The sequence below is a fragment of the Ptychodera flava genome, chromosome 10, assembly GCF_041260155.1.
Source record: "Ptychodera flava strain L36383 chromosome 10, AS_Pfla_20210202, whole genome shotgun sequence".
Lineage (NCBI taxonomy): Eukaryota > Metazoa > Hemichordata > Enteropneusta > Ptychoderidae > Ptychodera > Ptychodera flava.
Genome location: NC_091937.1, coordinates 31,475,678 through 31,499,008, shown reverse-complemented (window position 1 = coordinate 31,499,008; position 23,331 = coordinate 31,475,678). Strand labels below are relative to the sequence as shown.

Genomic DNA, 23,331 nt, shown 5'->3' with positions numbered 1-23,331 from the left:
TTTCAATAACGTCAGATATTGACGATTGGACGACGTGATGGCGGCCTGTGATGGTCGACCTTCTGAAGTCTGTAGACGTGCGATTCAGTTTGTTATGACAGCCGCCCACTTGTTATGGTAGCGGTCACGGTGTTGTGTAACTAAAAGCGCATTACACCTTGTTTGATAAGAGAGTCGTCCTTACGACATCTTGCCGATGTCATGAAACAAGGTCACGTTGAAACTGTTCTAAGCAAAAAAAAATAATTGTATTGTGAATATTTCACGTATTATACAAACGCAAATTTGCAAATTCAGAACAGCAAGGTCTTTCTCAAGATATCAGCACCCCGGCATTTGCTTTTAAGGACAATAAATCGAAGTAAATCAGTCCGCACGACTCAAAGTTCAAAGATATATTGAGGTGAAAATGAGTAATGTCAACAGACCACTGGGGGCGTAACCTCCTAACTACCCAGCTACCCTCTCGGCTACCGTTCCACTTAATTTGGCAAGTTGACGTCACCGCTCAAGCGGTTGTAAGCTTTCTGTGCGGTAGATGTTATGGAAACAACGCTTTCTTATTAATCTAGGAATGCTGACTTTGATGCTAGCACCTCTTATTTCATCGGACATATTTCCCGTCGCGTCGTGGCGTTTTGATTTATCGCGGTTGCGTCTTCGTCCGGTCATTGGAAGCGGGTAATGATTTCTTGAGGACTGTGATTTACAGCTGGGCGCCGAAGTACCTGCTTGGTGCACGCTCGTTCTGAATTCAACACTACATTTTCAAAATGTTGCAGTTCGATGACGTGTTGAGCCATGTGCTGGGCGACTTTGGTACATACCAGAAGTTCTGTTTCATATTGCTCGGGCTGACGTCAATAACGGAGGTGCTTCAGTCCTTCTCGCCCGTCTACATCCAGGCCTACACCGACCACTGGTGCGCTGTGCCGTACGCGGACCAAGTCTCCCTTCTGGCGTGCAACGGGACTTACCCGCAAGCCTCTGCAGACTGCGAGGAACTCGTCAAAAATCTTACGATTCCGCGAGAGACCGTCGACGACGGCTGTGGCGAAGTGTCGGCTTTCAGCAGCTGCGAACGATACGACGCCAGCATCGAGGAGGTGCTGCACCCGTCCGCACCTGCTCCGTACCGTAACCGAACTGTTTCGTGCGACTATGGGTGGGAATACGACACATCTCAGTACAAATCAACAGTCACCCAACAGGTTGGTTCAAGTTAACTGTAAGATACAGATATAAATAAAAGTACGTCTTAGCCAGGAAACTAAAAGAACATTATGTATGTATGTATGTATGTATGTATGTATGTATGTATGTATGTATGTATGTATGTATGTATGTATGTATGTATGTATGTATGTATGTATGTATGTATGTATGTCTGTCTGTCTGTATGTATGTATGTATGTATGTATGTATGTATGTATGTATGTATGTATGTATGTGTGTGTGTGTGTGTGTGTGTGTATGTATGTATGTATGTATGTATGTATGTATGTATGTATGTCTGTCTGTCTGTCTGTCTGTATGAATGAATGTATGTATGTATGTGTGTGTGTGTGTGTGTGTGTGTGTGTGTATGTATGTATGTATGTATGTATGTATGTATGTATGTATGTATGTATGTATGTATGTATGTATGTATGTATGTATGTAGAACATGTATTCATGTTGCTATATGATTTGGTTTCAAACCTTTGCATCCTTCTGGTATGTGTTTATTGGTTTGTGAAAGAACTACTATGTTATTATTACGTCTGAGGACAAATCAGTTTAGACTATTGAGTCGGGTTAATCATTGTTCAAGAAGTTTATCTTTCGCAATGGATAAATTTGTTTCGTGAGGTACATCCTTGTTTCATACAGAAACCATAATATTATTGTTCTGCTGAATTTTATCTTCGAAGCTATTCAGTGTATATTTTAATCATCTGAATACGAGATTTGTTGATTCAAACGTGGGGTGTGATATTGGCAGCAGTTTCATAAATTACAAGGGTTCGCCGTCGATATCTGTCTTGATCATGGTAACCTTCACTCAAGGAGACTGAAAATTGATAAACTTAAAGATGTAGCCACGATGGCGACAGCCATCCCACTTCTTTCAACAACAAGGAGAAAACAATGTAACTATGTATGTCATTTCTCAACGCGCTAAGATTGTACACACTCCTCAAAATTGCGGTAAAATATCTTGTTTTTGTTGGCAAATCAGCTTAGTGACGACGAGGACATTGAGGGTCAACAGAAAATGTTTTTACTCAAAGTTTTGCTAACACTTTTTGATCTACCGCTTGTAGGAGCTCATTTTGAAGCTCATGGACTGACTAACATTTTCACCGTGTCAGCTTTGTGCAAAGGACCATTTCCCCCATAGAGTTAACACGGGAATGGCGGCCATTTGTAATTTCAAATATTGGTAAACGTTTGGTACTAGTAATTTGTTTCCCTGGTGCCAAAATTCACAAGGTGACCCCAGGTTTTTATTTTTGATATGGTTAGAGATTGGATCGGAGTCCTTGAGGCACGTACTATCTTAAGTGTAATCTATTAAGGGCGTGTTTTATCAATGATATGGTTGCAATCTGTGGGTCAACTAGTGGTGACCCGAAAACAAAATGAAAATTGGACACAATAATACAGCACGCACATTTCAAGGTTACAAGACATCAAGTAGTGTAAGCTCTATGTTTGTCACAAATAGGATAGGCAATTTCGATACTCTGCTTCGAAAGTACACGCATTGAATATCTAACGATAAAAATGAAATGGCAAGGTATCCTATTTTATAGTTTTACTTCCTTAATCTGTGTCTGTCACTCTTTCATGGTTAGCAAGTAAATATGCATGGATTGCACATACGTAAGCACCTGTAATATGCGCTTCTCTTGACTATTGCACTTTCCTATGTGAATTATTTGGACAAAGATAATCCGATATAAACCAATGTAATGATAATATTTTACCAATAATACGTGCCATGCGGCAGCAACTTCAAGGTATTTGCATTGACTACACTAGTAATGCTCAAATCACGTGTGAAATCTCGACGTGAAATAATCCCATTACAAAATCATCATTTATTCTGGTTTCAGTTTGATCTGGTGTGTGATCGCTACTACCTGAATACACTGTCTATGTCCATCTACATGCTTGGCAGTCTGGTTGGAGGTCCTATCTATGGTTTCGTCATGGACAAGTAATGCATTTCATGCTCTCTTATCAGCCCTATAAAAATAGAATGAGGTTTTATAATCGTGAAACTTAAGGTTAAAAACGAACCCTCGATCAAATAAACTGGACTATTATTAAGAGTGGACATTGACCGTGGACCTCTTTACAGAACAAAAATCCTTCCGCGGACTGTGTTCTGAACAATGTTACTTATATCTAGTTTGACGATAAGCCTCCGAATACTTTCGATTTCCGAAGTATATTACTTAAAGTTTGTACAACGAAAGGTAATCTTGCATGATGGTTTCTTTAAATCCACTTGAGATGCCGTGCAATGTCACTGATGATGACCTAAGAACTTATCAAATAGGTGAGACACGCTGGACATTATATATTTTGGTGTACAAATCTCCTTCATCGCTGAAGCATGCTTCCTTGCAATTTCTTTTAATGTTTCTTATGGTCTCGACCAATTTCTGTCCATTTTTGTCCATCTCTGGGTTTTTATCCGTCATTCTCAGTGTCATTCTCTGTCTGTCTGTCTGTCTGTCTGTCTGTCTGTCTGTCTGTCTCTCTGTCTGTCTGTCTCTGTCTCTGTCTCTCTCTCTCTCTCTCTCTCTCTCTCTCTCTCTCTCTCTCTCTCTCTCTCTCTCTCTCTCTCTCTCTCTCTCATTTTGATACTCACACAAGACAATGCGGTTCATGGATATTTTTCAGGTATGGTCGCATGCCAGGTCTGATGTGTGCGTTCGTACTCATGACTATTTTCGGAGTTATGCAAGCTCTGTCGGTAAACTTCACAATGTTCATGATCTCTCGCTCTTTGCTGTCCATATCGTCGTACTCTGTCTATGCGGGCGGATTTGTCCTCGGTAAGTGGTCGCTACATTCGATTCAACCATAAACGTTGGTCATATTTTTAATGTCAAGTCGACGAACAGGTTATGTTTACAAAGAGTTGATACAGTCAATTAGCAAAAACCAGGATGATATTTTTCACAAATAAAATGAATTTTTATGTGTTTTTTTAACCACTTACCCTCAAACCCAGTTCGGATTTTGAGGGGACGCAAAAAGAAGTATCTTACTTACTCTGTCCTTGTGACTGAAAACGATGCGTAACAGTTAACGACCCATTCGTTTACTTTTCCGCAGCCGCCGAGTTTGTTGGTCCGAGGAGACGCACTCTCGCCGGCATGATCTTCCCGATGTTCTACAGTCTCGGATACATGCTGTTGACTTTTTACGCTTATTTCATCCGTGAGTGGTGGATACTGCAGCTTGTCATCACCGTGCCAGACATTCTGTTCCTCACGTACTGGTGGTAAAGTACAGCTTCGTTTATACTTATTTCTGTGAAACTTTCAACATCAGAAATTAAGAATATTGTTAAGTAAAATCATATGGCATGGGGACAATTATCCGAGAAAGGCACAAAGGGGGGAGAGAGAGAGGGAGAGAGAGAGGGAGAGAGAGGGGGGAGACGAGACAGAGAGAGGGAGACCGGCAGACAGACAGACAGACAAATAGAGACACACAGAGATAGGCAGAGACAGACACAACGACAGATCTAGAGACAGACAGACTGACAGAGATTTGACGGCGACCATCGATATAGAGCGTTTAACGCGCGCCCGATCGTAGAGAAGGCTTAACGGCTTTACTATTATTCATCATACAAGTTAACATTTTAATTTTTTCCAATTGCCAGGATAGTGCCAGAATCTCCCAGATGGCTGTTGTCTTCCGGGCAAGACGAAAAAGCGGAGAAAATTATTCGAAAATGCGCGAAAATCAACAAGGTGGAAGTACCGGCAAATCTCTTTGACGGTACCTGGGAACCTCCCGACGACGGCAAGGTAATATTCTCAGTTGTTTGACTGCTGCAGTATCTCAGTTTACGCAGGAGTACTGCGGTCGCCATACCAACGTGTTTGCATCACATTGACGATTAAAGTAGATGTAAGGTCCCAATGCTCTAACGAGGTAAAAGGCAAATAATATTGAAATCCCCCTTTGTGCTGTAAAATGTAAAACTTCATTTATGACACAAGACGTAATACTAAGAATAGCCACCCTTCTGTATTTTATCTAATGGTAAATTTTTAGCAGCAAGACTCTGCTCTAATCCTGATTTTTATCGAGTGATTTTTTAAAATTTTATTATGAGTGGCAATTATTGAAATTTTCCTTAGACAAATTACTGAGCAGATGTTTGAATCTTTAATTTTCTGTATAGGCGCGTTTTACCTTTATGCCAATTTCACACCGCCAATGTGACTGCAAAACGTTGAGAAATGGAAGTCTGCTGAACTCCTTTCATAATTCATCAAACTTCGGAAAACTCACTGGAAATTCAATTACCGTAGACCAAGCAATAAGGAGTCCTGCGAAAAATCCGAGAAGCGAACAATTGTTTTTGTCATGATCATTGCAACGTAGAAAAGAGGAGATACAAAATAATAATAAAAATTTGCTGCGCGCGCAGAATTAGTGACACTGTTCTCTCATTTCGGGCGTCATTAAGGCAGTACACGCCTCGAAGGTAAAGGACTTCAAACTTTTGCTTAAACTTCCCCCAATGAAACTTTCAACCATTCCCTTACCAAATCAAGAATAAAAATCAGGGATCATAGTGCAAAGTTTTGGACAAGAGAAACAAATCACCCGACGATATTTGAAATTCAAAATGGCCGCCAGTGTTGACTCTATGGGGTAATGAAATTGGCGATTTACGAAAAATTAAGGCGGTGAACATTTTTCTTACTCCAAGACCTTAAAAATGAGTCCGCACGGGTGGTAGACCTGAAAAGCATCATAAAAATTTTAGAGTCCGAATATCTGACCGTAGGGGCATTCATAATAGGCCATATGAACGCGCTATCATTCTTATTGTTTCATTTAAAAGCCTAAAGAACCGACCATATACGACACGCAGGAAGACAACTCTGCCAGTCACAGTGCCTTGGATCTGGTACGGCTACCGAACATGAGAAAGAAGACATTGATTATGTTCTACATATGGTAGGTTAATTTCACCTTTACATAGCCTTACAGAAATGAAACGATATCTGGCGAAATATATGATCCAAATATTGAGCACCTTGGAGCTGCTGGGCTATCGAGGGAATTCACCGCACAAAGTTACTAATTATACTTCATTGCAATTGGTTTGATGCATGCCTTCAGAAATAAAGACAGTATCGGCAGCAGTGTAGCTTACTCGTTGATATGAAAAAGTGACTGAAAACACTGAATCTTGTGCCGGCGCTGTATAGCGTCTGATCATACTGTAATTAGTGGTGGCGCTCTACATCACAGAGTAATATCATAGACAGAGTGGCAACACTTGCATGCCTTTTGTTCCATGGTCGTCTCGGTAGACTATTGGCTTTTCATATTAAAATGAGCTTAAAAGGTGTTAAACTTTTTGGAGGCTTGGTTTGTGGTTGATAATTACACGAGATTATGCGAAACATACGACGAGATGGCATCGTACTGCCAGTCGCGTAGCAACCATAGTTACTTTGTGAGCTCTCAGGCCAGAACACTGCCTCACGCCAATCAAACATAACACGCCAGCAGTTTCATAACATGTCCTTTCTTGGCGCACGTGTAAAAGACGGTATGACTGACCGTAAACCATTGAGTAAAACCAGACAGTATCGATAAAAGACTTTCAAATTTGGTTCAAACACACTCATTATATATTCATAAAATATGAGAGGAATTTTTAAAACGGTAAAACCCACTTTCCTGAAGCTCAAAACACTCCCGTGTTCGCCAGCACATCAATTCCGATCAGCACCACACGACAACAACAACACAAGCTTTGTCGAACATACTTTCGCTTAACAATTGGTGAAAATCCGAAAATTACCGAAGGGTGCATGGTCGGCACTCTTCGGAAAAGAGAGCCAAGAGCTTCGTGAGGCGAGGCAAACATGGATTGCTTACGTAACCGCTTCACGCCATAAACAATAGCTGTTGCCACTCTGTCTATGATATTACTCTGTGTCTACATGTGGCTTACACGATCCAACCGCCACAGGTTACTCAGCATAACGAAGGCGCGTTGATATTTCCTCGACTTATCGCAACCAAGTACTTTCATGGTAGAAAATTTCACTATGTCATCTTTACCAAATCATGATTATAATAAGCTATTAAAAATCATTTTAGAAAGTTAAATCAGTGCAATTATCGAGCATTTAAACTGATCAATAGATCAATTTAACTTTCTTTGTTACCGTCTTGAAAGGCGACAATTCGCTGCATTTCGACATCGATCAATGATTTTGTGTAAGCCTTCTCAAGAACGCAACTACCGTTTGGAGAGCGGCATGCAAGAGTTTGAAGGCCATGAAGCGCCCACACAGGGCAGAACCTTTCAGTCTGCACACAATGCTATGGACATCTGTTTGCTTTTAGAGCGAAGTCACTGGACCGCGCTTCATGGCGCAAATGAATAACGTGCTTTAAAGACGCCGAAAATCGAATCAACTCGTTTTGGAACTAAATATCCCTTATATCCTGTTTAAAAAATCACAACTTTAACTTTACGTCAATTCCAGGACTACAAATAGTCTGATCTATTATGGGATATCCTTCAATACATCTGCGCTGGCTGGGGACGACTACCTCAACGCCCTTCTTTCGGCACTGGTAGAGATTCCAGCCTACGCCGCCGCCATCTTCATAATGGATTTTCGTTACCTAGGACGCCGGGGGTCTCTTCTGATCACCATGGTAACTAGTGGCGTTGGTTGCATCTGCGCAGTCTTAGTTCCATCATGTGAGTAAACTTCGACGGATGAGATGTGACGGAGTTTTGTCACGAGAAAACCAATTATCATAACTTCCATACTGAACGCACGATGTCAATTTTTTAAATTTTGCACTTCTCTGTGTGTCCCTCAACTAGCTGTAAGCTAAGTTTGAAGTTCAAAGCCGCTAAGTTTTCATTTAGTCCTTTTGGTAACAAGGCGTGTCAGCCATATTAAGCCATGCTCGTCATAAGCACCACATACACAGACTGGCGACAGCACTGTTTTGTGCGCCCTTTCAATATACCGAAATCACCGCTTTGATAATGTACACAAAGATGAACAAATTACTCCGACAGAAATAAGTGACTGAGTTATTATATTTTCTCTACCGTCGATCTACTAAAATATATAATTGCTGAAAATACTACATCAGGATGAATTGGAAACAGCGGCAATGCCGACTTAAATTGTTTTCTTCATTCGCACAAAGTCTTGAATAGATATGACAAATTTTCCCACACAAATTATTGCAGCTCGCCCCTGAGACGATCGGGATGTTTTTAATATTTACTAGAAATTACTGAGGGTGTACATGATATTGTTACAACTGCTGGTGACTTCCAGCCTCTACGGAAACACCCTTCACATCAGGGCCCATACATGTATACAGGTTCCACATAACTTTAAGAAAGGTCCTTCTTTACAGGTGATGAGCTTGAGTGGCTGGAGGTCATGTTCACGATGATTGGTAAATTCGCCATCACGGCATCGTACGGAATGATATACGTCTACACAGCTGAGTTATTCCCCACACCGGTCAGGTAGGTATTTTAGTGTATACATACAAGTATATATATATATATATATATATATATATATATATATATATATATATATATATATATATATATATATATATATATATAAGGCCAAGGTAAAAAGAGACATCTTCCAAATCCACAACAGCGATAAGCTAACTTGTCCCTATTTTGCGAGGCAAGTGCGCATATAGACAAACACAAATGAACACCACACACACCACAGATAGATAGATAGATAGATAGATAGATAGATAGATAGATAGATAGATAGATAAATACATACATACATACATACATACATACATACATACATACATACATACATACATACATACATACATACATACATACATACATACATACATACATACATACATACATACATACATACATACATACATACATACATACATACATATGTAAGATACAGAGCGGCAAAGAGAACAGTACAAACTATACAACGCTAGAATGTAGAAATACAAACATAGGGGCATGCTGACAGACAAACAGGCCGTCAAGACACTTTGACAGAGACAGAAACACTTAAGAAGCTAACGAAGAGTTTCATTCCTTTTGGTTCAGGGCCACCGCCATCGGGTTTTGTTCCGTATGTTCCTGCATCGGTGGCGCGCTTGCCCCGCAATTGATATTCTTCAGCAGGTTTTGGGAACCGCTGCCCTTCTTCGTGTTCGGCTTTACCGCCATTCTGGCCGGCGTTCTCACGCTGCTCCTGCCCGAGACGAGGAATGCCAAACTACCAGAGACCTTGGAAGAGGGAGAAATGTTCGGAAAGTGAGTAGCTGAAAGAACTTATGTTATGGACATTGTATGTTATAAGCTCAGCTGCAAGTTTTGAATCTGCTAATTTCAAAACAAACGAAAATTCGCAGAATATTATATATGCATATATCCATATGTGATAAGACGGTTATATCAGCCGTGTTTGCTTATGGAACACGTTCTTCAGTTTGAGAGGCGCACTTTCATTCACGTTACCACATCCTCATCAGTGCAAATCGATTAATAGGATGGAATGTATCATTCGAGTTCGGGAATTTCTGTCTCAGAAATTACCCAAAGTTAATCACGTCACATCGCGCTTGGTCTGTTCTGCATATATTCGCGACCGAAGAAGGAGTAGGAAAGGGTTATTTGCAATTGTGTCGTATCCCCGCTCTCTAGTTCTGGATTTAAAGTATGCTGCCTCCTATTTATATACACCTCTGGCCATCAAGGGACGACAAAGAACCAGTGAGCATTCGCCAAACGAAACTATATTTGGCTCGCGCGATAAAAGTGTATGAAAACAAATCGATTCCACACCGGTGTCATCACACTCCCTGCGTACCATGGTACCATTGACGTGGAAAGCATGTCCACATCCTTTTATCCCGCATTAAAGAAATATGATACTTATTTATGATAATGTTTTTTCCTTTCACATCGAATGCAACATACTCTGCCACAATGCCTAAGCACAATATTGTTGTTAGACTTGGTTCAAGTCGGTGAATTTAAAAAAAAATAAAATCATTTATAATAGTTTCTTTTGTGTCTCTCCTATTTCGTACAAACCTATCCGGACTTTGGCAGCCCAGGCCAGGTTTTCCCAGCGATTGAATGCGTCACCTTTGAGTCTGCGCAGTAGTGAGTTAAATTCACATGAAAATAAAACACAAATCATCGCGTTCACTCCACTCAAACATTCACAAATCACAGACTTGAACCAAGTCTATATTGTTGTGAGTTCTGAAGGATAAATATTTTCCCTGTTACGTCACTTGCCGTGGCCCATTAGTGATCAGTGATCGGAGAGACTACACTCTTCGAGACTGGCTATTGCAGCCTGGTTCAAGCAATGATGTCTTTCGTGATATTTTTGATCACGAACTCTTGAAATTGATTTAATTTGATGTGCAAGTCAAAATCCCTAAACTCCGTCTATATCCAAAGTTAGTATACAACTGGGTCACTAACGGAGAGTATAGACGGAGTCAATTAAATCTGCAGATCGCATTAAAGCGCACCTTGAAAGTCTGTAACGATAGTACTTCCAAAAGTCTATAAGTCTGCAACTGGTTATAGGACAATAGCCATACAGTTGATTCTCCTATATTTCTCTCACATTTCATTCTTCCACGGTCCGGGCCTTCCGGAGGGACTATGGTTATTCTTACTCCAGCGCCCAAGTTGTTATAAGACGACATTTTTAATGGGTACATGTCCTTTTATCCCACAGGAAACCGAAGAAGGAAAAAGAAATCAGAGGATTTGATAACCTTGCTATGACAGGCACATAGATGGATGTAGAAGTTCACAGTCGAGATCTTGTGACGTCATAGAAAAATATCTGAAATGTGCAAAATAGGACGTTTGTCAAAGTCGAAAAGCTATTCAATGTTAATGCAGAGTATATGAAATTATCTTGTAAGACTTATAAAAAAGCCAATAGCCTAAAAGGTGACAGTTACTTCACATTATTTTGAGGCTATGTAACGATTTCACCCACATATATTAAAATCGTCGCTCTACCGACCAGGCGGTTCGTAGAGTGTTGTGTGCATCTTTTGTGCACATATTTAAAGTTCGATGGATCATATTTCGATTTTTTGGGTCACTTACATCAGAAGAAAACCCAACCCGAATCAAATAAGCAGCACGAAAACAGAATAAACGGAAAAGCGACAGGAAACCCGAAAAAGGGACAAAAACAGCAGGAAAGGTACACCGAGGAGACCAATTAAGTCTTGAAGACGCTGATTTGAACGGGTAGATAAATGAGGAAAAATGTCAATATCACGATAAGAAAGCATTCAAGATATCAATAAAGGAATATGTATATGTTATCAAAGTTTAATATTTTAAAAATAAACACTTTGAGTCAATTTCATGAGACAGTTGTGAGTCTGATTTGATTATAAATACACGATTTAAACCATTGAGTTACCTCCATGTTTAAACCAACGTCAAGGTTAAGAGGTCATACATACAGGAGATCGACTAGAAGATAGTGAGTGATATGGGGCGCTCAGAAATTTCTTGTTAATGCATGTAGGTGCTAGACAGCACGGTATAGAAAGGGCAAGAGGCTGTAACTTTTAGTGACTTTTTTCACTATCATTAAATTTGTTTTTAATGTTCGTGCTAGTCTTGGCACGAACACACCAGTTTTCCCGCCCGCACGATGCGATAATGGTAACTGATAGGTCATTCACACTCACATGGACATGAAAGAGGCCTTTGTCCGGAGGTACATGGTGAGTGAACATTCTTTTTTTAGCTCCATGGACGGGGTAACGCGAACACGAAAGCAACAGAGAAATTAATATTAACTCTAAACACCATAAAACAGAAAAACCCAACTAGTCAATAAAAAGCATATTGACTATTGCAATGTCACTGCACGACTTCAAACAGACGAGAAATTTAAGTACCTCAATTCTCGGCTTCAAGGTTTTCGATATACACAGCGGTGAAGGAACCGTTAAGACCATGTACACTGTATTACTGTTTGTTTATTTTTTCATGAAAGCAATCTTTCGAACTTGTTGAACGGGGAACAGAAACCTACAAAGACGAATCTCACAAACAGATTAATGCGCGGCAAAGTGGTGGTCAGACGACAAAATCTGAATCTTAATCATCGCCGCCATTTTGTGCTCGCTCAAACCACGGTCAACGCTTTCACAAGATGCGGGTACTTGAATTTCTAAATACATTTGTAAAGCTCTCACATACTGATTCGGAGCAAAGCAGTAATGGTTTCGTAACATAAATTGAATAAAAAGCGGGCCCTAGTAGGATAGTGTCGACGAGACGGGTCATTTAGTTTACATCACAGTCACTCCACCACTGTGTTTACATGAACACCGCTGTAAACCGAAAGTGAGAGTGTACGCCTGTTCTGGCTAACGCATCGGTGTTCAACGGACCGGGTACTGTGGATTTGACTGATACTAACGATTGCATCGGCTACCTCTAGGCCCCACCACGAAGAACGAAGGAAAATATTTCTTTTGTATAGATGAAGTCGGGAACGGAGCAGGTAAAGTCACTCGTGTACTTGTTGCGCCATGGAGCAGTTTTGTGGCCGCCTATAGTGATCGTCGGTAGAATTTGACCATCAGGTTTCAAGTTATCGAAAAAGTCCCGTTCAACTACAGTGTGGTTTCGGGTCGCAACCTTGTCTACATAAATTCCTTATAGTTTTGATACTCGACACAACTGTAATGCTTACTTGGATGACATGTTTCTGGTCATTTGGACAAGAAATCATAAGAGTTTAGCCTACTTTGTTGAGACACAAGACAATAGAAATTATCGGACATTATCAAGTGCACTTTCACTTTCAAAACGATAACCGGCATATTTGCAGACAATAGCGAACATACATCATGACTTCATTGCCAGCCGTAAACGGAGAAATACCTGGTTTTGAAGATGCTATCAATCAGGAAAGACTGTTGTACGGTTGGTTGAGTTGCCGACCGGACCGTTTGCAGGAGTTCAATAAAATAGGATGGCTTGTAACAGCCCTGGGTGGCGTGTGTGTCGTACAGGGGATGATCTTGAACGGACTCGTGCCCGCCGTCTCGTCGACTGTCGCCACTCGCTATCAGCTGTCCAGCACCCAGATCGGCGTCATCGTCGCCATGTACGACCTGACCGTTCTCGTACTCGTCCCGTTCGTGTCGTTCGCCCTGGCGACCAAGAACAAACCACGCTGGCTGGCCGCTGGAGCCGTCGTTATGTCCGCCGGCGCGCTGGTTTGGTCGATCCCTCAGTTCACCAGCGGTCTGTACGTCGCTGGGACTAATGATTTCCCTCTGCCGCTGTGCGAGCACGGAAACACCACCACAATTGAAGACGTTGAACTGTCGACGGAATCCCTGTCGAACTATTTTTATGTGTTCCTCCTTGCTCAATTATTGCTCGGTATTGGTGCGACGCCGCTGTACACCGTTGGTTATGCTTGGGTCGATGAGAACACGACGACCAATAAGAGTGGTTGGTACATCGGTAAGTTACCTGTCGATAATTTTTGATTCGCACCTTATGTATCTGTTTATACACACATAAATCATCCCCTTTGATTACCTCTGGGTGATATCGTACTTTTAAAACTTTAAAACTAAATATGATGGAAAGAAAATGTGTATTTTGAATGCTGTTGATCTGTCGACAAATAGGGCACAGATTACTGACAGCCATGATCACGGTCGTAGTTAGAAGGAGAGAGAGAGAGAGAGAGAGAGAGAGAGAGAGAGAGAGAGAGAGAGAGAGAGAGAGAGAGAGAGAGAGAGAGAGAGAGAGAGAGAGAGAGAGGAATAGACAAAGAGACAGACAGAGAAAAGACAGAGAAAATAGATGGCAAGGACGGCAAATTTCACTGACGATTATAATATCTCAGGACAATGCGTTGTCGTCATTCTTATCTTAGGGACCGTGGATAATTAAAACACGCGCACGGTAAAAGAAACTTCTGTGTTTAGGGGGAGGAGTTTGGCTGTATTTCGATTAACGTGCGCAAAAATCGCATTATAAGTTTTATCGCAACATCTCACTACACGTTTTCTGTATCGCAAAATATCGCGCTACATTGTTTGGCGTGTACCAAGCCAGTACGGCACCGGCGCTACACAGGCATTGACATACATGTGAATCAGTGCACGAATAACATAACGTAACAAGCATTTTGGATACACTGTTTCATTTCATTCTATTGGTTGCGTCATTGTTGGCTGAACAGAGATGATTTTTAGATGTGGTATGCGGGGGAGGGGGCGGTCGGTAGCGTACCGGTATGCGTGATTACATAGTCCACTTAATCACCGATTATCGGATGCAGGCTTGGTTGGATTTTCGCACTTCAAAACTTTCGTTTAGGGAAGGGGGAGAAGGGTTGGGGACAAACGCATTTAGTTTCGTTCACCATGCGCATGTTTTAATTATCCACGGCCCCTTACCAACGATTTAATGTCTTAAATTTAAATCTGCAGCACTAATTATTCATGTTAACAAACCCGTACAGAATGTACATGAAAAAGAGCGAACTTTGTGGATTTGTTTAGCCACAAAATATGGCATTGGCTGTATAAAGCGAACAAGAAGACTGCGTGCCAAACTAAACATGCTGTTATGTACCAAGAAGCGCCCAAAATAAAGAAAAATGACTGAAAAATCTCTGTCAACTCTTCGAGTTTGACAAAGCACGAACATATATGTATGAATAATCATCAACATCACAGAATTAGACACCGTATCACATGACCTCCATCGGTCAATCAATGTTGCTTCAAAAATTGCTTCTTGATTCAGATATGGTAACCTGCCTTGGAATATCACGGGTCGGTTAATTTATGTATGCGTGCCTAACACGCAAGGCCAGGCACTGATTCATTCGCCGTTCTCGCGAAAGTCACACCTGTTTTCGCATTGTGTAGCTCACGGTCCGTAAAAAAAATGGCTTTTTATCCAATACAACTGAGTTTACCAACATAATATTTCATTGCTGTTTAAAATTAATAAGAGAATTCAGGATGCGTTGTTGTTTATTCTGTCTATTTAACTGTTCACATTACTGCTAAAATCTCGCTCCAGGGTCTGTGATTCCATAAAGGTGTGCAATTTCAGACATGACCGCGTGATGGCGCTCGGTGATCCGAATTCTGTTTTCCGCTCTTCTGTCTGTGGTACATCGATGAGTATTTAATCACCTTGTGGTGCCGAAACATTACTTTACACCATGCATGTTGTATTTGGAATTGGCAGCTGCCGATATCTCTCTGAAAGAAACTTACAAGTCACTTCTTTAATCACATTTTCAGGACTTATGTCAGCTATGAGCAGTATGGGGATCGCGCTAGGATTTGTCCTGGGGGCGCTCTGTCTCGGCATTTACACCGACATTGGAGTAGAGTAAGTTAATTTGGGAGAATTTGATCTTTATATTTTTAAAACTTCTCCAAAGTGTTGGGTGCCCTATAGCTGAATGATGCAATATTACAAATTTATCACAAAACCAAATGCATTGCTTAAAGAGGAAAGCAGACGAGCTTACATTTGTATATTAAACCAACATTAATTCTCTATCAAATTATCCCAAATAAGTCCCAGTTGTGTTGATTTGTCACCTCAGCTTCTTTAAAGTTCCATCAGCTATTCCTTTTGATTTACTCCCCAGTTTTTTTCTATTTATGAAAAACAGAATTTTATTCTAGTGATATTTTTCCGAAATGTACAGTGTTGATCTTGTTGGTGTTGGACTAGAATTCATTTGTCAACAATCGCGGATTGTGGCAGTCCCCCCACAAAACGTTTGGTTGAGGGACTATTGTATTGTATACACCAAGGATCATATTGGAAGAGCGATACTTTTTATGCATAATTCAGGGAGTAGATAAAAAGAGAGTATTTGTTTTCTGTAACAAAATTATGAAAAGCGTTATCAAAAGTTACATCTATAATACCCTCCATGAGTATCCCAACACTTCGACCGGTGGTGGCGCTCAAACAATAACTAGCATCAGAGAACATTTTCGGATAGACCTGCTCCAAGTCTGTGGGCATGTAAGAATCAAAACTGAAGGACCAAAAATCAGCCGACAGTCGCGCTAGGTGGTAGGCTGTTGCGTAAATCGTAGGGTGAAAGCAAGGCTTGGCCAGCCAGTAACTCAGCTGACGAGAAAAGCCAGGCGACTGGGGGTTAGTCTAATTTTCAGACAGTGGGGGATTTGTGTTCCCATTCTTATACGCACTCCATGTGCAAGCTTTAAGCTCCATCGAAGGTCAGGATCGACGATGTTGATCATGTTACCTATTTTTATCTTTTCATCAGAACTGATCTGACTCCTTCAGACCAGGCTTGGGTTGGTGCCTGGTGGCTCGGCTTTCTCATTCTATCCTTTGCGGCTCTACTGTCAGCTCCTCCCGTCGGTGGGTTCTCCCCTGTACTCCCAGGTGAGTTGTTTAAGTAACTCTTGAAATAAGAAATTGAATGAGATGATGATGATGACGACGACGACGACGATGACGACAATGATGATGATGATGATGATGATGATGATGATGATGATGATGATGATAATAATGGTATGATGATAAAGATGAATATGATGATGAAATGATGATGAGGAGGAGGAGGAGGAGGAGGAAGATGAGGCTTTCTGTGAAGACCATAGCTACAGTGATAGCTTTATTATTCTACTCTTACGTTTTCTTCACCAATACTTCACGGCGAAATTCGTTGTTTGTTCCTTAATTGCATAAGCATGACATTTACACTGCGCCATGCTTTTAACTTCCAACCAACAGAAACGTTAACCATACAAGCACAGCGGAAATCGCAGGCACACCAGAACGGCTCAGAGAAACTTGCCAAGCAACCGAACTTCGGGGAGAGCTGGGCGGATATTTGGCCGGCTACCAAAATGACATGCTCCAATCCGCCATTCATGTTCATCACACTCAGCTATTGCTGCCTGTGTCTCTACATGGCCGGCGCCACGGTGTTCATGGTGGAGTTCATGGAGAACCAGTTTGGAGTCACAGCCTCGTTCGCGAGCATTCTGATAGGTGAGCCAGAGAGTCCCATTTCATGTTGCCATAACTTAGGAAGCTTTTAGGCTGCGTTTTCCCTTGCACTGTTACAGTATTCGAGTTCTCCTTTGACAGTTCTTTAATTCTGCAGCTTCACTGTCGTCATTAAAACGTGAATTAAAACGAGACTCAGTTTAAAAAGTCACGTTTGAGATGTGCAATTTTTGCGCATAATATAGTTTTCTTTTAAGAGTACGCCATTGAGGACAGGTTGAAACGAGCATGTATCTCGTCAACTTGATCAGTCGAAAGAATACACTGAAGCATACAATTAGTGGTTTGTATTCTATTCATAAGATTTCAACATCGTTCTCAAAATTCTACCAACATTTTAAAATGTAGCGATGAGAATAGAGATTAAGGTAACCTGACTTAGGTATAAACGGGAATCACATCGCCGAAGTGGTTTCGGAACATATTGGGAAACTCACAGGCGATGCTGAACAAAAACCTCAGCAATGTCTATAATTTTCTAAGTCTTTATGGAATATAGTCTAAGTCTTGCAAACATCTCATTTACTTTGCGCATGCGCTGTATTCGTTCACAGGTGGTGTGTCTATCCCGGCCGCTGCTTTCGGCAGCATCTTCGGCGGCTGGATTACCAAGAAGGCCGACCTCAAAGTCAGGGGCAACCTCACGTTTGTCATTTTAGTGTGTCTTGGAATGACGGCGGTCAATTGTGCCTTCTTCCTTCGCTGCCCGCAAGCACCCTTAGCCGGAGTGGTTCGGCCCTACAGTCCGGACGCCGTGTAAGTGTAGACTTATTTTATTAAAGAGGAAAATCATGATCGCTGGTGTTGAGCACGCCAACAAACCCACCTGTACCCTATTGTCTGACATTAACAAAACAATTCCAAAGAAAACTTAAATCCTTTCCTGTTTTGCTCTTGCGAGACAGGATCTTGACAAAATGGTGAATTCACTGAGGTACCATCTATCAACCAGACTTTTCAATCTAGTGCCAACGGCGTTTTGGCACCCGGAGATCGAGTAATATTTTAATTGTCTATCAAACAACTTTTTGTCATAATACGTTTACAATTACGTTGAAAGTACTTTGTTAGATCACTTTCTAAAACTCTTGCTGTGATGAGTAGTCGACTTTTACCCCACAATGCATTGCAATATCCTGTAGTTGGACCCCCTACTAGTAGTACATGACAAAAGCTATTCGAGGTAGCGAGAATTAGCAAACCATAACCTAGAATACTAGCATATGATTTCGCGAAAGTACAGACTTTCTGTAAAATCAAAATATTTCATTTCTATAGCGACAGTCAATCTGATGGAATAAAACTCTCCAATCCGTGCAATGCAGAATGCCATTGCACAACGTTTATATATGACCCTGTCTGCGCCGCAAATGGCCTGGAATATTTTGACGCATGTTACGCCGGATGTGAAGGCATGGCGGCTGATGGCTCGGTAAGTTGGCTCGCTGTAACTTTTGGTTTTCTGTTTTAGGTCTTTACAGTCACTAAGAATTGAAACTAAATTTTAAACATTCTCAATCTTTTATATAACTTTCACATATAATCAGTTGATGTTGTAATCTTATGTTGATAGCTTCTTATGTATGTGTGAGTAAGAATGTAAAAATGTATTTTTTACATCCCTGGTGTGAGCAGAGGTTTCAGTCTTTCAATTCATTGGAGCACACATGGCGATAACTCTTGTTGTACAAAAAATATATATTCACAGCGACATCAATTTTGATCGTCTCTTCGTATCATCTTCTGTCTTTATCATTGACAGGTTTAACATGATAATACCAATTTTAATCGATCACTCGCCTATATTCGTAATGGGATGTTATTTACTCATTTACTGCACAGGCATATTTTAACTGCTCATGCGTCGATGCGACTGACACGGATGCCCCGGATGTACGGCACGGCCCATGCCCAACAGATGATTGCTGGCAGCTTCCGGTCTTCGTTGTTGCGCTGTTCTTCCTATTAGTAATCGGTTGTCTGGCAATCGCTCCGATGACTATTGTCACCCTGCGGTAGGTATGACCTCCCTGATCACATGGGGCGTCTTGGAGTTCTGTATGGTTCCCGGATGCCCCTGGAATAGTACAGGAGATTTCTGTTTATTGAGAGTATTTCTTCGTTGTAAAAACCCTGCCCTCACCTGTTTTATAAATTGAAGTTTTTGCTCAGAATAATAACGGAAGCAATTTGTGAAACACACGTGTATTTTTGTCTTTTGTGTTACAACAGTGTAACAGAAACGTTCCGAGCGGCGATCGTGTATACAATGTTAGAAATGGCTAAAATGACCAATTCTCTCTCTCTCTCTGGACGCATAAAACCCCGGATGAAAACAAAAGATTGCGTGAAGTGAGGGAAGCCGCTTGAAACAGGTTGCCGACACTCATGATATCTGATGATTGCTAACCATTGTATTAATTTTATACACTATTACAGAACTGTACCAGACAGCCAGAGGTCCTTCGGGCTAGGAGTGCAGTCCACGATGTATCGTTTATTCGGTAAGCGTCAATGCACTATACTATCTAACTCAAATTGAGGAATTCCTCGTGACGCACGACCACGTATCTGTCAATTCGTATTAAAGTTCTGGCAAGTAATTGCTAGATTCAGAATGAAATTTCAGATTACAAACGATACCGCTCACATTTCGAATTCCTTTTGAGTATTATGATATAGATATTTGGACAAGTAGGGTGGCATTTTCACTATTCCTATGAATGTTAATGTTAATTTCACTAAATCAAAGACAATGGTGGATAAAAAGTGTTCTTCATTTTCAGGTGCAGCGCCGAGCGCCATAGTGTTTGGCGCCGCCATCGACAGTACTTGTCTAGTCTGGCAGGAGCTGCCGGACAAATCGACGGGCTCGTGTTGGATCTACGACGGTCAGGCCCTCAGTCTAAGCTTCGTTCTTTTGGGAACGCTCTTCCTTTTAGTCGCCGCGGTTCTTCTGGGAATTGCCTTTGTCACTTATAGGGCACCAAAGGACGAGGATGACGACGAGTCAGCGTTGCTGGAGAGTCCGGAGGGTGTTGAAAAATTGCTCGAGAAACCGAAGGTTTACGGTTCCGTGACGGCCGACAAAGATTGACACGCTGATGAACATTTTCTGACCTTTGCGAGATCTCGCGAGGTTTGACGATCGAATCGGAAGCACGTGTCGGCTAATAGCAAAATTTCGAGTGATAATGAGAAACCGTGCAGTTTGACCAAAGACAGGCTTTTTTTTGTAGCCTTACATTCTGTAGATTGTTCGGGACGCCCCCTGACACGAGACTTGGTTCCGCAAAAATCACAGTTCAGTGCACAAAATCTCCTGAAGTCCGGAGCTCATTGATGTGAAAAGCTGTCATAATTTTATGAACTAGCACTGCATCATTGCCTTTGTAGACTGTTATGATTGCGTACACTTACAGAAATAACACTATTTATTTCTATTTATTCATTTTTATTGTCTATTGACTCATTTTTCAGAAATTGCATAGTTCTAAGGAACAATTTTGTATGACGAACCATGCAGAAAAAAGACACAAACCTGTTAGAATTTTTGACATTTACAGTAATCATTTCACAACCAGAAATATGGAACATGTCTGCTGTCTTCATTATGGTACATGGACCAATTTATGGAGAAATTTTACTCCCTGGTAAATTGTAAATAATATTGTATCATGCTACCATGCGAGACTGAATTAGCCTAGTATCAGGAGCTGTGGAATGTAGACCAGATATAAATATTGTATGAATTATATGAGTAATTAAATAGTAAGAATTATAACTATTGAAACATAAAACGATAAATTCCCTTCATCAAGAAAAACTTCCGTAAATTCTCCAGCGGGATTTGACCTGAAGCGCAGCGCTGTAGAGAAAACATCAGCTGTTAGCTACATAGCTGTAGCCTGAACTCTGCAGTGTGCAGCGCTATTATCGCAAGTTGACTCACACAACAGAACAGAGTTTCCATCAAATGACAAAATTTGGAGGTATATGTGTCGCTGCAAACATCAAAGTTCGTAAGACATCAACATTGGCGACCGGCTGTTGATCGGGAACGACGAGTTGACACCGGCAGAGACCGGAGTTGGCGGCCCGTTAAGTGGCCACGTATGTAGTCCAGGTCACAATATATGCCATCAAACTTAACTTTTCGGGCTCGCCAATATCGTAAGCTCGTGATATTTTTAAAGTCACGACACCTCCTAAAATAGTAACTACAGTTTCGATCTTGTTGTTGCCTCCCCTTCATGAATATATTTTAAAATATTCTAAATAACTCTGGTTATATATAGTACTATGGCTGTCAGGCGCCAGCGCGGTGAAGCCCCCCTTGCCAGCCGATGGCAGACTTCCTTTGGCGTCAGGACAGCGCAAGACAATGATTGACAAGTTCACGTGATCGAATCAGTATGTCTGATTGCTTAAGATGGCATTCGGTGTATCAAAATTTCAACTTGATCGGATTTATGAATGAAAGTACCCAGTAAACATTTGCATATCTCCAGGGTGATGGGCCGTTTTTCCTATTTAATGAAAGTAATCCCATGGAAATAAACCCAGATCGCGACAATATTTTTGCAATCCTCGACTATAATTTTGATCCGTCCACATCAAACGAAACGTTAGAAGACTGTCCATGTGATAAATAAAATCCCATGGAATTTTTCTCTGTTTGACCTAATCATATACGAGCGTTTTACCGGCTCGAAGTTGTACGGCTCCGCGAAAAACACTCGTATACGATGAGGTCAAACGGAGAAAAATTTCATGGCATGGGATTATATATAAATATATCCATGTACGTTACGAATCTCTATATATAGTCTTCGATCGCTAACTATTAACCTCGAATCGTTCCGCCGCTTGAAAACAATCAAACGCACTCACAACCAGGCAAGTGTCTTTTCTCAGTGAAATTTGACCGCTGAACGAGATTATATCAGAGTACAAGTAGCCTGACTTTTCGACCGCTCAATCTCTTTCCTGTATGCTGCTAATGATCTCCCATATTCGCAGTTATGACATTTTCGCCACCTATGGTAATTTAAAGTATTTTCATTGTGGTGCGTTGCTGCAGGTCGGCGCAAACACAGACACCACAATACCGGTAATCACACGACACTTCATTCGCGGATAATTTATGCAAAACTTCCACATTTTCTACAGCCGAGGACACACGCCCCTGGGTCACTGTTTTTTACTGAATAGGCCTAATTGTTTAAATTTGAAAAGTTAGTCATTATCATTCATCATTTTTGCACAAGTTGCCTCTAACATTTTTCAACCAAACATATCTCCACCGTCGCTAATACATACAGTCCTGCAATTTCTGGTATCTACCAGGAATATTGTACTAAATTACTAAACTAATCGTCGCTTTACTAGAGCAAACTGAAACCTGGGCGCAGGCCTATATAGCTTTCTCGTTCAGTAGGGTTAAACTTTAACTCCATCATATGACACACGTAGTCATCTTTTGAGGTCGCTCGAAAGTATTTCATTTTTTTTTTCTGTGCATTAAAAATGTCGAAATGAAGTAGTTTTCAGTAATTACATCCGAAAGACTGATCCCGTCGAGTTACACCAGGAAAACCCTCCTGTGTATTTTGATTAACAGGTTTGTGTCATGAGAAACCAAGCACTGTTACTGGGTCAGCAAAACTACATAAAGGGGGGGGGGAGGAAAATTAAAATTGAATCGCAATTTGCTTTTGCTCTTCTGTTATGTTTCTCATCGAAAATGAAGCAATATTCATGAACTGCAATTTTGTCGTGCTGTCGTTTATTAAAGGGATACAGTCGTCGGTACTGTGCGCTCAAAGGTCGTATGGGACCTATACGACCAATGTAAACACTGTGTCCAAGGTACGATGGTGATTGATGAAAGTTAAAACATGTCTGTCATAATCTACATCGTATAATTTAAATGTTGCAGCTATGATGATGAGGTGCATCTAGATATC

At 41.1% G+C, this 23,331-nt stretch overlaps 2 protein-coding genes across 2 annotated transcripts; both read left to right on the top strand.

Moving 5' to 3' along the window:
- Positions 1-462: 462 nt before the first annotated feature.
- On the top strand, positions 463-11,660 carry LOC139142514 (organic cation transporter protein-like). Its single transcript, XM_070712467.1, has 10 exons — positions 463-1,211; positions 3,102-3,205; positions 3,898-4,052; positions 4,336-4,504; positions 4,892-5,039; positions 6,089-6,204; positions 7,755-7,975; positions 8,656-8,770; positions 9,353-9,562; positions 11,010-11,660. Exons 1-10 carry the CDS (start codon positions 774-776, stop codon positions 11,068-11,070), a joined length of 1,737 nt encoding a protein of 578 aa, XP_070568568.1. The 5' UTR covers positions 463-773; the 3' UTR covers positions 11,071-11,660.
- Positions 11,661-12,372: 712 nt separating this feature from the next.
- On the top strand, positions 12,373-20,813 carry LOC139142513 (solute carrier organic anion transporter family member 4C1-like). Its single transcript, XM_070712466.1, has 9 exons — positions 12,373-13,789; positions 15,598-15,688; positions 16,608-16,729; positions 17,084-17,344; positions 17,917-18,118; positions 18,641-18,794; positions 19,205-19,377; positions 19,802-19,866; positions 20,149-20,813. The coding sequence occupies exons 1-9, from the start codon at positions 13,165-13,167 to the stop codon at positions 20,457-20,459; spliced, it is 2,004 nt and encodes a 667-aa protein (XP_070568567.1). The 5' UTR covers positions 12,373-13,164; the 3' UTR covers positions 20,460-20,813.
- Positions 20,814-23,331: the final 2,518 nt, after the last annotated feature.

What these genes read in the sequence shown, in the direction of transcription:
- LOC139142513 (XM_070712466.1), top strand. Translation starts at nt 13,165, where the DNA reads ATGACTTCATTGCCAGCCGTAAACGGAGAAATACCTGGTTTTGAAGAT. An exon ending in TAAGAGTGGTTGGTACATCG is followed by an intron (nt 13,790 to 15,597) that starts GTAAGTTACCTG and finishes TCACATTTTCAG; the next exon opens with GACTTATGTCAGCTATGAGC. An exon ending in CCCTACAGTCCGGACGCCGT is followed by an intron (nt 18,119 to 18,640) that starts GTAAGTGTAGAC and finishes TCATTTCTATAG; the next exon opens with CGACAGTCAATCTGATGGAA.
- LOC139142514 (XM_070712467.1), top strand. Translation starts at nt 774, where the DNA reads ATGTTGCAGTTCGATGACGTGTTGAGCCATGTGCTGGGCGACTTTGGT. An exon ending in TGCGGGCGGATTTGTCCTCG is followed by an intron (nt 4,053 to 4,335) that starts GTAAGTGGTCGC and finishes ACTTTTCCGCAG; the next exon opens with CCGCCGAGTTTGTTGGTCCG. An exon ending in TTGATTATGTTCTACATATG is followed by an intron (nt 6,205 to 7,754) that starts GTAGGTTAATTT and finishes CGTCAATTCCAG; the next exon opens with GACTACAAATAGTCTGATCT.